Source organism: Protopterus annectens, chromosome 2.part0 (assembly GCF_019279795.1).
Source record: "Protopterus annectens isolate FY-2018-M chromosome 2.part0, PAN1.0, whole genome shotgun sequence".
Classification (NCBI taxonomy): Eukaryota; Metazoa; Chordata; order Ceratodontiformes; family Protopteridae; genus Protopterus; species Protopterus annectens.
In genome coordinates, this window is record NC_056728.1 from 1,213,478,628 (window position 1) to 1,213,496,064 (window position 17,437).

A 17,437-nucleotide genomic window follows, 5' to 3' on the forward strand; every position below is an offset into this window, starting at 1 on the left:
ACAAAACTTTATGAATGTAAAGTCAAGATAGGTTAATATTGATTCGAAAATTATTACAGATTTTACAAAACAGAGGTGTGGAGGTGTGACAATGGGTACTACTTGCTTCTGTCCCCCGGATTTATGCCGTCCTAAAGAATTTATGTGGTGAGGGTCTGTTAACAGTGTAGAATAGGTATGGATAAGGAATGGTAGTAAAGTAAAGAGTGTGACATAATCGTATATGACTGTAGGATGTTTTTAATCACCTTTTTTGTTTTGTGAAGTTTGCTATAGGTTTTTGGATGATGTTTTTATTATGTAGAAGGAAACTGACAGAAAAATGTATCCATCACCTTGAATAAACAACAGAAATGGAGATTTACATACTAAATAAATACAGAAAATATTCACTATTTAGACGTGAGCTTGAATAAGGACTCAATAAATATTTATAGGAGGCCTACATATAGTAATTCATTACTTCTTTACAAAAGCTGACACCCTTGACATCAGAAAAAAGGATTAGTCAAGACTGGTGTCTGAAGATTAATTTTTAGGTAAAATCTATTATCTTCATAAAATGTTTGCTGAAGGAGCTACCCAGAAAAAAGTATTACAAAAATTACAAGAACCATTTCCATAGAACAAAACAGTAAATATGGCCCTACTATTAAACATATGGTGTGGACTTTAAATTAATGAAGCCAATCCAGCAACTCTGTGGCTCATACAAGATTCAAAACATTTATTCATTTTTCTTTGGATAGTAAAATGATTAAGGACAATAGTTTTTTAGACGATCACCTCTTGTTTTACCAGTAGAGGTGATAGGGACCTCTTCAAAAAGTTTAATTTAAAGTGTATTTTAAAATTTAAGGAACCTCAGTCAAAGGTAATACGAATACCCATACACTGAAATGTGGGTAATGCAATAAACACCCCTATATACATATTAAATAAAAGGTTAGTATCATCCATAAATTGCAAAGGTTGAGGAGCAAAGAGAGATTTAATTGCAATACTTCTGGGGCAGTACATATGGCTTCTTGTGATACTGTTTACCTACAGCTGAATGAAGATTTAACTCTTGTGCATCAGTTGTCCAAAGTTCAGCTTGCTGAGGATTGATACTCCTTCACAGGAAATTAATTTAGGTAAGTTGTACTGACAGTGATGCCCTTTTCTGGGGGAATTTCCCCTTTCTTTGAGTTGGTATAAACCTGGAGGGTACTTATGTATTATCGCAACTAGATTTCCCCGGTTGCGAAATGTGCATACCATCACAGATAGCAGAGCCCGAAACTGTTTTTGTAAATGCTTACTACTGGCAAAAAAACTTTACATTGCTTTTAGGAGTAGGGGAAGGAGTGTGTTCCTGTTTTCCATGCATTACGCACGCACGCTATAGTTTTCATGGCTGCTATCATACTATTGTTTGGATTGTAGTGACCAGGGAAGCAGTCTGTGCAAACAGTGTAGTTACTCATTCCATTATTTGAAATGCCAAGACTAAGTAACTTAACTTGGCCCGTGTGACCCGGAAGACAATTAAGTTAGTTAAGTACTCCTGGGCAGACTTGGTAAGATCCTGTGGGAAACAAATCCATTCCCAGAGACGGCCTGCAAACGAGTTACGCCTGACTGCTACCATTAACCACTGCCAGGGTAGAAACTCCTTCACATGAGGAACTGACGGACAATACAGCTCTAGTGATTGTTTCACCAGTCTAGAAAGTAAAATAAATTATTCATGTAAAAGGGCTAGATGTTCAAATGTGTTTGCCTGAAAATTACCCAAAAGCACACAGGGCAGATTTGACAAAATCCTTTGGAAAATAGAAGAGCCATTCAGAAAGAGGAAGTAAACAAAGGAGTTATTCCTACTCAGTACAAGTAATTAAGATCAGACCCACTCCCACCATCACACACTTCCACATTAATCATACAAGGGCACACATTACAGCACATTTCTACAACAGTAATGACCATATTTCAAGAACATTAACCAACCACTATTGCCGTTCAAAATCTGGTTGCGATAATACGCAAGTACTGCCTGGAGTTCGTATATACAAGTTCTGGGGGGGGGGTGATGCTTGCCCCCCTCCCCACATTGTAGTTGCTCTAGGGCTTAAAGAATTGTTTTTTTTTTTGGCTAATTTTATCAAGGAATGCAGTTTGGGGGTTCCTATCCTCAGCAAGTTGTGATTTGTCCACTCACAGTGGAAGCTCTGTGATACATGTAATTCATTCTATATAGGTAAAATGGGGAATTCACTAATGAAAATAATTTATCAGTGTATGTGCAGTACTGAAAAGGAGGGACAATAGAAGTGCTTTAGCTAGGCACTTGTCAGTCTGTAAGGATTTTCATGCCATGTATTTTACTAGAGAAGATTAACATATCAAACAAGGGATAAGACATGCCTGGAACACTGCGAGTTACTATGGCAATTAAGGACAAATGCTACTACTGCCTCAGGACATAACGAGAATGTGTCTGCAAGTAGTGTGGCTAAGAGAATGTCAATAAAGTGGCAAAATAATTTTTTCATCACTTTGTTGTCCAATGTTTAGGTGTATGAAGTAATTAGCACTTATGAGGGGTTTTTTTTTGTATAGAATTAATGGTTTTAATGATCATCTGATAACATCACATGATTATAACACAAATTTATAAAAGGGATGTGTGCTCAAAGACAGTTTGTTTCTGAAGAAGTAACTTGTTTTTGACAAAAGTGATTAACCAGATTGTGTACATTTTTATTTTCATTAAACAGTCCTATGGTCTGCGTCTCCATTTGGTCCTTGTAATTATTTAGGCATTTCTTTTTGGCACTCTATTAAACATGTTATCCTTGCTTCCATCAATGACAGTAAAATTAGAAAATGGGGTGGTTGTGAGTTACCCCAGAATAGAAACTTTAGTAAATAAGGCATGCTAAAATAATTATAATTAATAGGCATGAACTGTTATGAAAATGTAATGTTTCATGGGCTGAAAGCTCTTTTACGTTCATTGTAAGGTCACCATTATAGTAACATTCCTATCACATCAGACGCCCAAGCAGTCTTACTCTCAGATCTCTGTGTAGGTCAGCTCATAGGCCCCAACACATGGAGATGCACTCAGCCATCCTGGAAAAAAGGAGTACCAGCCAACACAATCCTCAGTTCCTTTTTTGCACTAAGCAGATACACAGTCTGACATGCAAGTCTGTAGCTGCTCGCTTTAGCCTATGGCCCCAGAGCTCTTATTGAGAAGCCACAAATATAACTGCCTCACAGGGGGTGGTAACTTTTTTGCTGCTCTTGTAGGCTATTGCATTAGAACTGAGCATTATTTTTGCCAGTTAGTTTTGTTGGGAAAACATTGCAACTTCTGGGATTAGCCGGGCGTGGGGATAAAGTGGAGTGAAAATCATATATAAAGATTATCCTTATAAGTGTTTTTTTTTCATAGAATTCCACTTGTAAGTGGATTGCCAGACATGTGCAGGGCTTACTAGGAAGGTGTCAAAGCAGTTGTGTATATCTTCACAGGAAAGACTTTCAGCCAAGAAAGCCTATATGAAAAAGCACCAATGCAAGGAGGCTAAGATCCCTCAAGAAAGACGCTAGAAAAAAAGTGAATTACTGTAACTGCATCAAAAAGGTCTGGGGAAGCCTCAGTCAAGGAGCCAATTTCCTATTCCTTGATAAAGAGCACCTGATGTGTTTCCCAACCGCTGCAATCCCTATGGAGACAGACATGCAGGAATCTACCAGCACATCCTCTGAACGTATTTGGGGTCCTGGAAAGATTCAGAAAAAACATTTTTATTGTGGTCATATTGCCCTTTGATGTGATTAAGTGCCACATGTACATTATTAACTTCCATTTAAGACTCCTGGCACAAATAGAAGACTTGCCTGTGGAAACTCAGGATGCATCAATAAAAGTTTGAAGCTTATTTAGCTTTCCCAAAATGTGAGGAAAACATATGGTTAAGTGTGCAACAGAATAATGGATATAGTCTCTAGAGTGGCAACTACTGGTTTATGTGCCATGCATAGCTAAGGGTTCAGCTTTTACCTGAAGACATCAAATGGGAGCTCTTGACTGCCCCATTAGACAAATAATTTTTTGATTGGGAAGCATCTGTAGGATTTATTTGAAAAATGCAAGATCATGCAAATCAGGTAGCATCTTTTTTTCATCTCAAAAACCACAAAAGAACAAAAAGAAATATTCAAACAACCGAGAAAGCCAGTGAATATTGCACACAATTTGAGAACTCTAGCACTTCGGCAAACAAGTGCCTTTAAGGAGTAAAATAATAAACAAACATAGCTTCTTGTATATCAATAATTAACCAATTATACAATAAAACAATTAGATAATGTAATTATCATATTAAAAGCCTTCAGTTACATTCTATATTCAAACCATTAGGCATTAGTGCGTTATATTTCAGAATAAAAGTAGTTTCCTTGTAGAGCTATTTCTTTTTAATAAAATTATCAATACTAGGGACTACCTGTTCTAAAACAGTACCTCTAATACCTTCTGGATTACTATCATGACACAATCTAAAATGCACAGCTAGCAGACTACTTTCCCTATTTCTAATATCCCTTATATGTTACTACAACCTGGTTTTAAATGTTCTTTTACTTTCTCCTATGTAATACAGGTTGCAGGGACATCTAATGGCATAAATAATACCCTCAGTACAACAATAAAATTTAGCACATGGATTAAATAAGACATCATTTATCCTAACAAAACTATTAACAATATATTTACAAATAGAACAGTTCCCACATACAAAAGTGCCTCTATCCAGCACTACATTACTCAAATTAACCTCTGGTTGTATAAATTTACTATGTACAATAATATCTTGGATGCTTCTACCTCTCTTATATGAAAAGGTAAGAATAATTGTTTGCAAACTCTCTAGACCTAAGCAAAAAACTCCAAAAATATAATACCTACAATTTTATCACTAAGGATATTATAAGCAGTCACCACATACGCCATTCTACATGCATGGTTAGCCTTACTTCTATTCACATTATTTGATTTTTCAACAATCCCATTATTAATCATTGCACTCACTTTAAACTTTTTCAATGCTTTATTAATACTGGCTCTATCACAGCCTCTCTCTAAAAACATAGTTACTGCATTATTAAATTCTATTTCCAAGCCTTCCTCATTATTACATAACCTATACATTCTTAGAAATTCCCCATAAGGAAGTGCTTCTAATAAATGAAAAGGATGGCAACTTGAGCCATGTAAAGAAATGATTATTATTTTCAAACTTATGATGGACTTTGGTTTTAATTTTACCATTTGTTAGGCCTTCTAAATAAACATCTAAAAACACTACTGGTTTTTGAAATGACAACCCATCAAACTGTAAATGAAACCTATTCTTATTCAAATCTATAATAAAAGAATGTACAGAATCAAAACCTCCTTCACACACGAAAATTAACCTAAAAATCGATAGTATTTCACCACATATTTAAAAAAAAAACATGTCTGTATAAATAAATTAGCATACATGGAGGGCAAAAGATGCCCTCATAGCTGTACCTTGCATCTGTTGATAAATATTTTCACAAAAATAAAAATAATTGTGTGTTAAACAAAAATATACCAATTCAATGATGTAATTACTTGCAGGGTTGTCCCCAAGATGAAATTTTAAGGCTTCCATACCAAATACATGATGGATACTTGTGTATAGACTTTTAACATCAATGGTTATCCAATACATATCATCCAGCCAATTTAAATCCTTAATTTTATCCAGAAAATCAAAAGTATCTTTTAAAAATGAGGGCAGTTTCACAACAAAAGGCAACAAATAATTATGCAGAAACAGCCCAATACTTTGCAAAAAATATTTAGAGGCTGAAACAATAGGCCTTCCTGGGGGATTAGCCATGTCTCTATGTATTTTGGGAAGACAGTAGAAATTAGCTACTACACTGTCATCATTATACAACGCATTATCAATATCATCCCTGGAGAAACAACCTAACCTGTAGCCTTTTTCCAACAGATCTTTAAATTCCTTTTTCTCATTAATATACTCCACTATCGACACTTTTTTTATAAACACTCTCATATTCAAATGTTCAAAACACACACTTAAATACTGATTAAAGTGCAATATAACAATCTTATTACCCTTATCAGAAGGCTTACAAATTAGCTCTCTTCGTTTACCTAAATATATGAGAGCTTCCCACTCCATTTTTGTTAGTTTACAACTTACATCCTTATTTTTCATAAAGTCAAAAAACACTTTTTGCACAGCAAAATCAATCATAGCAGAAAAATGTAATGCTCCTTCATGACTGAAGGGAGGCATGAAATTACTGTTTTTTATTTTGTTGGTGTCAAATTTAAAATATGCATTATATTCTGCATTATTATCAACCTCTGAGGCACAGGTAAAAAAAAAATATCTAGTGAACTAGAAATTTCATTAGCAGATAAATCATGCAGGTTGGCTGTGTTATTGTGTATTGAAAAGTAATAAGATGTTATTTTCTACTTAATCTAAAAATGTCCATCTTCAATACATGAAGTCGTGGAAGAACTGTTAGTACAAATTTTAAACCACGACTTAAAACAGACAAGTGAGCATCAGTTAGTGAGATACCAGATAAATTAACAAGTCTATCATCAAAAATGTTCTAAACGACTGTCCCCACCTGTATATGATGAACATTCAGTTCCATCTAGTCTTTTTATTACGTTGTCGATAATGTCCTCTATTACTCTTCTATGTATACTGTTCCCTGGGAACACCATCCTGTGGTCATTCTGTATCTGCAGCTCACTTGTTGCTCCAAAAGTGATTAGAAAAATATTGCAGTTGTTGAGTTGGGGGTAAAGCAGGATAGGAGTGGTCTTCACTTTCATATTCTGCAGAGCTCCTAGTTGCTTTGCATGAAGCCTGCGAAGTCATACTTCTCCCCTGTTCAAATTCCTGTTCCAAAAAACGTGCTTCTCATCGACGTTTGTTCTTATTAGTTCTCCACACAAACACCTTCCCATTATTATAATCCTTAATGTCCTGTTGCAATTTGATCTTTTTCTTTTGCATAAGTTCTTTTTCAAAACCGGAAAGTTTCTCATTAATCTCACTCAACTGTGACTTGAGTCGTGAAGCACTTAGTTGTAAAGTATGGCAGATAGAGGAAAGCTCTTCTTTCAGCCTGCACTGTTTCAGCAAATCTGTCTCTATTAAAATCTTCAACCACTCTGATACACAACAATGTGTTGCAGCAATCCATCTATCACTATCAATCGGTTGTTTGAATCTTTTTTCATCTCCCCCAACTAGAAATTACCCATATGATACTAGCTCATTTATCAGACACCATTGTAAAGAACAAAATATGAAGGCAAAGAAATTGGTGAGAAGCAAACATGGTGGAGTAAAAGGAAGGGGAAAACTTGGAGGCAGCCTGGGAAAGGTTCAGCCCCTCACTCAGAGGGGTTATGATTCATACTGCCTCTCTCCCACTGTAAATGCCCCTAACAGAAGGCAGAGTAAGCCACTTTGAAAAGACATGGGTGAAGATAATACTGGACTTCTAGGTGATGACCATCATAAATGAAGGGTACAGGACAGAGTCAGCAAATGATTCACCTTTCAGGGGAATGTCCCAATTACCAGAAGGTCAGCTGCACCTTGTTCAACAACTGGGTGACCAGAGGAACACAGAACAGTTGCTGGGCTGGGAAGTAGAGTTACAATTTATACTCCCTGGTATTCAAAAGAGACAGATCATGGACACCAGTTTAGAACCTCTCCAGACACACCAAAACTCAAGATGTTCATCCAACAGACATCACTCTAGCTACACCTTCTTCTGGCCTTCCTGATTAAAGCAGACCTGGAGTATTCTTACCTGCACATACCATTCACAAGTACCACAGGACATTTGTCAGGCTAGGAGTCACACCTCATTATCATCAATTCATCTCCTTGCCAGTATTCATGAAGTACTTAGTGCTACTGGTACCATTTCTCAGACAAAAAGTGTTCCACATCTATTGGAGCTCAGTTAACTGCCTGCTGGAGGCACAAGTGCAATGCTAAATCCCAGACAGCCTCAGAAGGACCACAGATTACTTCCAAAAATCTGTGTTTTTCAATCAATCTTTTAAAGTCAAGTCTCAAACAGGATAGAAACAAGACCTTTCCAAGAGAATCACCACTGTTCGGGAAATCCTTCTACATGGCACACCTCATCACAAAAGGTTTCGCATCCAGAAAAAAAGAGGTAATTGTTCCCCTCTACTCATCACTCATTAGACCCATTATAGAGTACAGCGCCCCTTTTGGTATGTACCTCACAAGACATCTACAACAACTGGAGAGGCCACAGAAATAACTCACAAAGAGGATTACTGGCCTCAAACAGATGCTCTACGCAGACAGTCTCAAAAAATTCCAGCTTTACTCCGTCACATACCGCCTACTCAGAGGTGATCTCTGCCTAACATACAAAGCTATGTCAAATCCAGAGCTGTTGGACATGCTCCACTTAAAGAAATCTCAATCCCTCCAAGCTACACGCTGTAGGGACCTAAACCTTGTCACCACAACAAACAGAACATGCTGGAGGGATATATTCCTGTCCCAGAGACTTCCCATACTCTGGAACAGACTACCTATCTATGTCAAACAGAGCTCCTCATTAGCATTCTTCAAGAAAAATCTTGATGACTGGATGGGAAATAGGAAAGTCACCTCAGGGATCACTTCTATGGCTCTGCTCGAAAGGGGCACAGGAAATAATTTTCTTGGGTGGCGAAAGCCAGGGTAACTTTTTGGCTAGGCTTACATAGGCCCTAAGGCCAATAGCCTAGTACCTACCTATGAACCTATGAATCCATGCACATGGAAGACTGTAGGGTCTACATCCCAAAAAGACAAGTTCCTGCTCCATGGCTCTTATTTTCCACTTGCAGGACAGCAAAGATAACATGATGGCTATGGAATTCTTGGAAGGCTTTACTCGACTTCAACCATTCTTATGATTTCACATGCCAGAACATACAAGCAAAATATTCAATGTCTCCTGACAGCCTCCTGTAACAATTATTTGAAATCTCCAGACAGACAGACAGAGAGTTTCCAGTGCTGTACTGCATGCAGACAGAGTTCATGTGGTAGGTGAATTAGGCGTGAAGTAATCCACTTCCTGCCCACCCAATCTAATGACAGTTGCCCTGGACTATGCATGCTACACCCACAATGGGTCCTTCTAAGTGCAGGGACACTGGTTCCCCACATAAAACGGTCTGTACATCAACATGTTGCTGTTGTTGTTAGCAGTCCTATTAGCCTTCCATGTCTTCAAGAATCAGTGGAAGTCAACTGCTCATCACTGACAACTCCACAATCACTCAGTACATACACAGGGATGCAGCAGTCTGTATTCACTGTGCAGTCTGGTGATTCAGGTCTGCAAGTTATTAGCCCAGCACAATTTGGAGCTCAGGGCTGTGTAACTACCCTTAAAGTGCATCTCAGCAGAATACTAGTGGGAAACCACAAATAAAGACTAAGCAAGAAGTTTTCCTGGAGTTGACAAATAAATACGGACTTATTTGCCTCCTGAGTGAATCATTAACTCACAGTTTATTGCACAAGGCTCCCTTACTGTAGGGCCTGGAGGGTGGATGACTTTTCTCTCCAATGACAATGCTGGCTAGTGAATTTAGTGAATGCTCCCCACCCCCCCAAAAAAAAAAAACAGTTGTGGGGAGGTGGAGAAGGTATGTAAGAATAGTCTAGTGTGATTCTCATAGCTTCATTCTTGCCCAGGCAGCAATGGTCCTCAGTGGTGGTGTAGATAACAAAGAAATCTCTGTTCTTCCAGCCATGGGAGACAAACTTGCTCACTCATAGGGCTAGTACCCTGCTACCTCTAAATCTGAAGGGTGTCAGGCTAATGTCCTGGGAGTTTTGACATTTATAACTCAAAAGTACCTTTCTTCTGAGATATGCCAACTATTTTTAAAGAAGTTGGGAAAATTAACACAAAGAAGTTGAGCCTAGCAAAATGGAAAAGATGTTCCATTTGGTGCAAAAAGGACAAAGACCCACTGAAAGCAGAAATACTGATCATCCTCGCCAATCTGTCTGATCTTTTTAGAGAAAAACTCTCAATCTTTTATAAAATAAACATTTTGGTAATTATTTGCTTGCTACCCAATACTGTCTCCTGACATATGATGCGCCGGTCAAGCAGTTTCTGAGGTCAGCAGTTCAGCTGTAGCTGACAAGAAGGGGTAGTCCTCCTTATTGGGACCTGAACTTTATCCTGGAGCAGCTGACCTTCGACCTTTTCAAGCCTGGAACCTCAGTGTCATTCAAATCTTTTTTGGTGGCAAGTACATCAGAAAGAATATCAGAGCTCTAAGTCCTGATACAAAAGCAACTATTAATGGCCTTTCACAATTACAGTGTCAGCCTTGCGAAGAAATCTACCTTTGCATCAAAAAATGTATTCAGAGATGTCCACAAAACAGTTGATCCAACTACTGGTATTCTTCTCAAAACACTAGAATAAAAGGAAATAATCCTGTATACATTGTATGCCCACAGACAACTGCAGTACTTCTAGGATAGGACCAAATGTATCAGCAAAAGACATCAGTTCATAATCTTTGCATATGCTAAGGAAGGTAGACTAGTTGCAAAGCAGACAACCTCCAACTAGCTAGCAAAATACAACACCTTGTACTAAGAAAGGAAAGACAGGGAGGGCTCTAAAGGACTTTGTGACAGTGAATTGACAATGTGTGAGGCAGACACCTGCTCAACACTTCATACATTCTCCAAGCAGTATAAGACGGATATCCAGTCCAGAGGTAGTTTGTGCAAACATGGGAGTGTGTTTCCAATAAATTAACAACATTACTGCAATAATAAAGTTATGATGAACAAAGTTCAGTTGTGTGGAACTCACTATAACAGCAAAGGTTCAAACAGGACTCACAGGTTCATATGTAGATACTAGGTATACAGTTCAGGAGACCATTGAGAAGCCTATCATGACTCCTTAACTGCTAGGAGCCCTATTGCATTAAGTAACTCGCTCAGAGTCAAACAGATAGGTAAAGGAAGGCTGAAGGAATCCAACGCTAGACTACAGGAATAAGCCTAACAGCTTATACACTTAATCCGCCACACCGTCAGTTGCACTATGAGCTCCATACATGTTCCCTCTTAGGAAGACCCTTCAGTCATTTACCAAGCAAAAGCCTAGCACTGCAAGGTGGGATACCACAAGAGATTCTCATCCTATGGTTTAACAGCCTTTCTGCACACAGGACATGGCCTCTGCAATGCTTGCTGGCAAGAAAGAACAGAACATGGCATGAGCAGATTCTGATTCCTCTTTTATCCAGGATGCCAGAGTGCATCTCTGTGTATGAGGGGACGTTGACCTGCACTCCTCGCTCTGGGAGTCAGGCTGAGCTAGCGTGTGATTCCCGTATGTTAAGAGTACTACTACTACTGTGTCTCTACCTGAACATCCACTTTTACCATCAGTACTCACATAACTGCACACTACAGATGCTCAACAAGAAATATGTTTCAGACCAAGAGGCATTTCATGATGAATATTCATATAAATATTCTCGAATAATGCTGGCAATGGCAGAATGAGAATCAAAGAAAGGCACTAATGTCCTGAAAGGAATGAACTATGAAACATTAAGATAGAAGTATTTACCTACAAAGGGGTCACAAGTCAGTGAAATAGCATTATCTAAGTAAATAACTTATTCTTTACCTTTAAAAAAATGGAATGAATGATTAAACATGTGACACAACTTCCATTTAGAATATGAAGAATGAATATTATGGACAAATATTGTCCTTACATACATGACTACAAACATCAGTAAGATATCTGCAAAACTACAAAAACCTTACTTAAGTTGCAAAGTACATGTTCCAAACTTATGTCTCCAAATTATCAATCCAAATGTACAGTTCCACTGCCTGTGACTATTAAACACAAAGCAAAAACAAAGAAATGCTAGATGTTACATTTTCAGTTATGCAGAACCCATACCACGTGTTACTCTAAATGCTTCTATTACCCTAAGTATAGGGGATTCAGAGCACTTTTATGTTACTTATTCTTCATCTTACTAAGAAAAGGAACAAACAGTTTACTCCATTAACAGCTTAGAGAAAAGCTGGATTTACTGCAGCACTTACAGTTTATCAGTAGCAAGTTCATCAGGCCTAAGAATGCCAACGTTATTAACTTCATACGTCTTCAATGTGTGAGCTGACATGACCTTGTCTCCTTTTCCAACATGTCCTCCAAACAGTGCCACAAAGGCTATTACTCCTCTGTAGTGATCAAAGGTGGAGTCAAAAACTAGAGCTTTCAAGTGGTCAGCAGAATCCGCTCTTGGCCTGATGCAGAAATAAAATAAAGAAACAGGATGCATATTCTTCATATCATGGAAGCAACAATCTTTTACTTCAGGGAATAGAAATCAAATAATAAAATTCACTTTCTGGAACACACAAATGATAACAGCTATGGAGACTCAGTGATACTGCTAATCTTGAAACATGTAATCCAAGTTTACAGGTACGCTTAGTTCAAAGCTTCTATTTATTTATTTATTGCTTTTGGTTACAGCAAACGTCTAACCAGGTAAAATTAAACTCCTTTTCAGGCTGGTTGACCGGGGGAGAAAAGCTCCAACACAAAATAAAAGACGCACAAGTACAAACATAAGACATGTATACAATTAAACATATTAATTACTAACATTACCAAAATTTACAAAAAATATGATGTACAAGAGTTATTAAGAGAAGAAACAGAATGCTTTTTCCTGAAATAGGATGTGCTTACAGTACATGAAGAACAAAACATGAATATAAAAATTACAGAAAGTTTATGTACAGTATCTCTACAACTCAGAATATGAAAAATTCAAATGAAGTGTAGTTTCTACACCAAGAGATCCAAGTTGTTTAAAACATGGTAGAAGGAACATTAGAAGTGGCAAAGGGTAGAATTTGGTAAAGAAAGTGCAATTAAGAGATACTGGTAGTTAGAGGCAGAAAACAAACACTAGGCCCCAACTGTCCTCTAAAGAAAAAGAAAGATGGAAGTTGGAGGAGAAAACGTGTAGCAACCGATTCTGCAGAAGAGTGAATAGTATAAATAAAGTTAGTGGTGGAAGATGGAAGAAAAGGTTTAACGGTAAATTATGGAGGAGAGTGAAGAGTATGTGTAAAGTTAAGTAGGAAAGAGATATTAGGGAAAGCACCCTCAGGGGTCAGTACAGGGGCATAGGTAACAGTAAAGTAGATATGTGTTCAGCTGTTGCTTAAATTGAGGAATTTGGTGCTTTGGCAGACAGTTATGGGGAGAGAATTCTGAGAAATACAGCTCAGACTGACAAACTAGAAATAAACAGTCATTACAGGAATTATTAGCTAGTTAAGACAATTTGTTTTATCATAAGGCTTGCCTCATCTTTTCTGATGCACATAGTGTATTTGAAGACAACCTAAACAAAGGCTAAATTATCACCATCTATAAAATGGCTTGAGACTTACAACTCTGGTTTTGACTAGCAAACCTCACTAGATTCTTGGTACATGCAGTGGGCTGATAATCCATAAAACTTTCTGTAGGTTAACAACTATGGGAAGCCTCCACTGAATGTTCAGCTGTAATGAGGTCAACAAAATTTGTGCACGTGATTCTATGTACACAGACATTCACTTGTGTCAATTAAATTGATAAGTGGACTGGCTCAGGGATCCTTTTCAGCCACAACCAGCATTAATGATATATAGAAAATACAAACAGTAATACAAGAAATGGATAAGTGTAACATTATATGAGGAAAAAAAAACATGTAAAAACCTCGAAAAAATAACGTCAAACTTACACTACACTGAGGTACTGAATGTGCAAGTAAATATAGCAATGAACAAGAAGTTATGTACTCACCATAACGTTTGATGTATGTAGTCCATCTCGCCTCACATTCTTACCCGTGGGTTTGGAGCCGAATATCGGCTCCGACTCGGCCAGACTTTTCTAGCTCTAAGTCTTCTATTGGCTGTGCTAAGCAGGTATCCCATGCTGCACTGCTCCATATCCCCAGATCTAGTTTTCTGCGAACACTCATTCATACCCCATGCATATCAACATCCAGGTAAAGAAGAATAAGCTAAAGTGAAGGGAACTCTGTAAATCAGACCTAACCTCCAGATCCTCCAGGAAGGGGGAAGGTGGGAGGGTAAGTAAGGATGTGAGGCGAGATGGACTACATACATCGAACGTTATGGTGAATACATAACTTCTTGATGTTATGTAGTCCAATCTCGCCTACATTCTTACCCGTGGGACAGCGTCCCTAGCACCTACATCCTGGGAGGCTCATAGGAAGATACTCCTGAGTACTGTGGAACCAAAGGAAGACCTGCCGCTACATACCACGTCCAACTTATAATGAGTAACAAATGTGTGAGGAGAAGCCCAAGTAGCTGCCGCACAAATATCATCCATAGGCAATCTGGCTTGATAGGCTGTAGATGTAGATACAATACAGCCCGAGTAGAGTGAGCCTTGACCAGAAACGGTAGGTCTTTACCTCCTGCGGAATAAGCGAAAGAGATGCAACTGGAAATCCATCTGGATAGGGTGATTTTGGAAACAGGGGACCCAATTTTGTTTTCCGAAAAGGAGGCAAATAGTTCATCAGATTTTTGGAGATCTTTAGTTCGGTGCAGATAGAAACGTAACTGTCTGTGTACATCCAATTGATGAAATTTAAATTCTGCCTTGTTTGAAAAATGGGGAAAAAATACTGGCAACTCAATAGATTGATTAAGATTAGATATGGATGCCACTTTAGGAAGAAAGGAAGGGTTTGGTCTAAGAGAAACCCTGCCCTTATGAAAGATCAAGTATGGAGGTTTGATAGAAAGGGCTTGAATTTCTGAAACTCGCCTGGCTGAAGTGATGACTATTAAAAAGGCAGTTTTCCAGGTCAAGAATTTTAAGTTGCAGGTAGCTGCAGGCTCGAAGGGTGGTGAAGTAAGGGCTTGCAGGACAAAATTTAGATTCAAGGGCATGACAGGTTCTGAGACCGGAGGACGGAGTAAAAGAATGCCCTTCAGGAAAGCCTTACAGAGTCTGTGAGCCATCAGACTAGGCTCATTAGCAACATGAAAGTTAGAAATCGCTGCCAATTGAACTTTAATGGTAGCTGACGCTGAGCCCTGACGGAAAAGCATAGACAAAAACTCCAGGACTGAAGCAACTGGGGCTGTGTAAGGGTCAATTCCTTGGGTATGAGCCCAAATTGAAAACCTCTTCCATTTGCTAGAATAAATCTTCCTAGTAGAGGGCTTATGAGATGAAGATAAAATATGAACTACCTCAGGTGAAAAGTGATGAAGCCTAACTAATGGCGGAAGTGGAGTAGCCAGGCTGTCAACCAGAGGGTCGCAAAGAGGGGTGGAACTGTGTCGACATGTGTGTTAGTAAATCTGGTTGTGGGTCCAGAATCCAAAGTGTGTTCACAATGTAGGGGTGGAGAAAGGGGGAACCAGACTTGACGAGGCCAGTGTGGAGCAATCAAAATCATTCTGCTTCCCAAGGATTGCGCTTTCTGAATAAATTTTGATAGCAAGGGAAACGGAGGGAAAGCATAAAGCAGACCGGAGGGCCAATCGTGAACTAGAGCGTCTCTGGGTGACTCCCCCTGTGGGGGGATCAGCGTGAAGTAGCTGCTGCATTTGGCATTGAGGGGGCTGGCAAAATTTCGCAGCAAGGCTGACCCCATCTGCTGAAGATTCGTTCTGCAACTAGACAATTCAGGGACCACTTGTAAGGCATCAGAATAGCTCTGCTTAGCCTGTCCGCTATCACGTTGGACTTCCCCAGAATGTGCATTGCCACCAGAAACCGTTGGGAAGATACTGCCCACTGCCACACTCGCATGGCTTCTCTGCACAGGGGGTATGATCTGGTTCCCCCCTGCTTGTTCAGATACCACACCACTGACATGTTGTCCGAATGTATTGTAATAGTCCCTAGAGGTAGAAAGCTCTGAAGTGCCTGCACCGCCCTCATCTCTAGAACGTTGATATGCAGATGTATCTTGTGATCTTGCCACGTGCCTTGGACTGTCCTGCCGAGATAATGCCCCCCCACCCCATCTGGGAGGCGTCCGTGGTCACTGTGGCAACCGGGGTTGGTGGAACGAATGGTTTTGCCCTGTCCAGATTGTTGGTGGAAAGCGACCAACTGAGATCCTGTTTGCATCTGTCTGTGAGCAAAATAGGGTGGGAAAGAGAAAGTTTTTGGAGAGACCATTGAGCAAAGTGGAGCCATTGAAGGAGCCTCCTGTGTAATCTCGCTAGAGGGACCAACATAATTGTTGCTGCCATATTCCCCATGAGTTGAAGAACCAATCTTGCCTTCACTTTCCTCAGGGGAAGCAGGGCGTGCACCTGTTGCTTTAAGACTCTGATTCTTTCCGGCGGTAGAAAGGCTCGCATTTGAACGGTGTCTAACTCTGCACCTATAAAAATGACACGCTGTGAGGGCAACAAGGCAGATTTTTCCCAATTCAGTGTTATACCCAACTGTTGACAGAGAGTGATGGTAGCGTCCCTGTTTTGGATTAGTAGATGCCTGGTGGGGGCGGTAAGGAGCCAGTCATCCAGGTACGGAAACACTTGGAATCCTAGATGTCTCAAGTGAGCTGTCACCACCGCCATACACTTGGTGAACACCCTGGGGGCTGTGGTGAGACCAAAGGGCAGGGCTCGAAACTGGAAATGACAGGCTCCCAGCCAGAAGCGTAGGTGACTCCTGGATGCTCTGTCCATTTTGACATGGTAGTAAGCATCCCTGAGGTCGATGGAGCACATCCATACTTCTTCTCCCAACAATGGGGGAATCAACTGTAGTGTGACCATATGGAACTTGGACTTATGTACATAGTTGTTCAGTTGGCTGAGATCTAATATGGATCTCAGGTCCCCTGTTCTTTTTGGCACCAGAAAGAATCTTGAGTAAGTCCCCTAATCTGATCTGGTCTGAGGGGACATGCTGGATGGCTCCCTTTCCTAGCAGCTTTGAAACCTCTGAAGCTGCGTGATCCCTTTGACTGGGTGGAACGTCCGGGATTTTCCTGACTGGAGGGGGGGTCTGACGAAAAGGGGATGACATAACCTCCGGAAATTATTTGTAATACCCATCGGTCCTGGGTAATGCTTTGCCAGGCTTCCGGGTATAACGATATTCGACCCCCGACTGGCTCTGGAAACGTCTAGTCTGGCATCCCATCAGGAATGACGGTAGGGAGAGCCGCAAAAGGAGTCGTGGTCTCCCGAATTGCGGGGGTCTCCTCTGTCTC

At 39.7% G+C, this 17,437-nt stretch overlaps 1 protein-coding gene across 1 annotated transcript in view; it reads right to left on the reverse strand.

Moving 5' to 3' along the window:
* Nucleotides 1-17,437, reverse strand: part of GUF1 (GTP binding elongation factor GUF1) — an 839,924-nt gene that overhangs the window by 526,248 nt on the left and 296,239 nt on the right. The window contains exon 8 of the mRNA XM_044061397.1: nt 12,246-12,449. Coding sequence (XP_043917332.1) covers nt 12,246-12,449 — 204 coding nt within the window. The remainder of the gene's footprint in view (nt 1-12,245; nt 12,450-17,437) is intronic.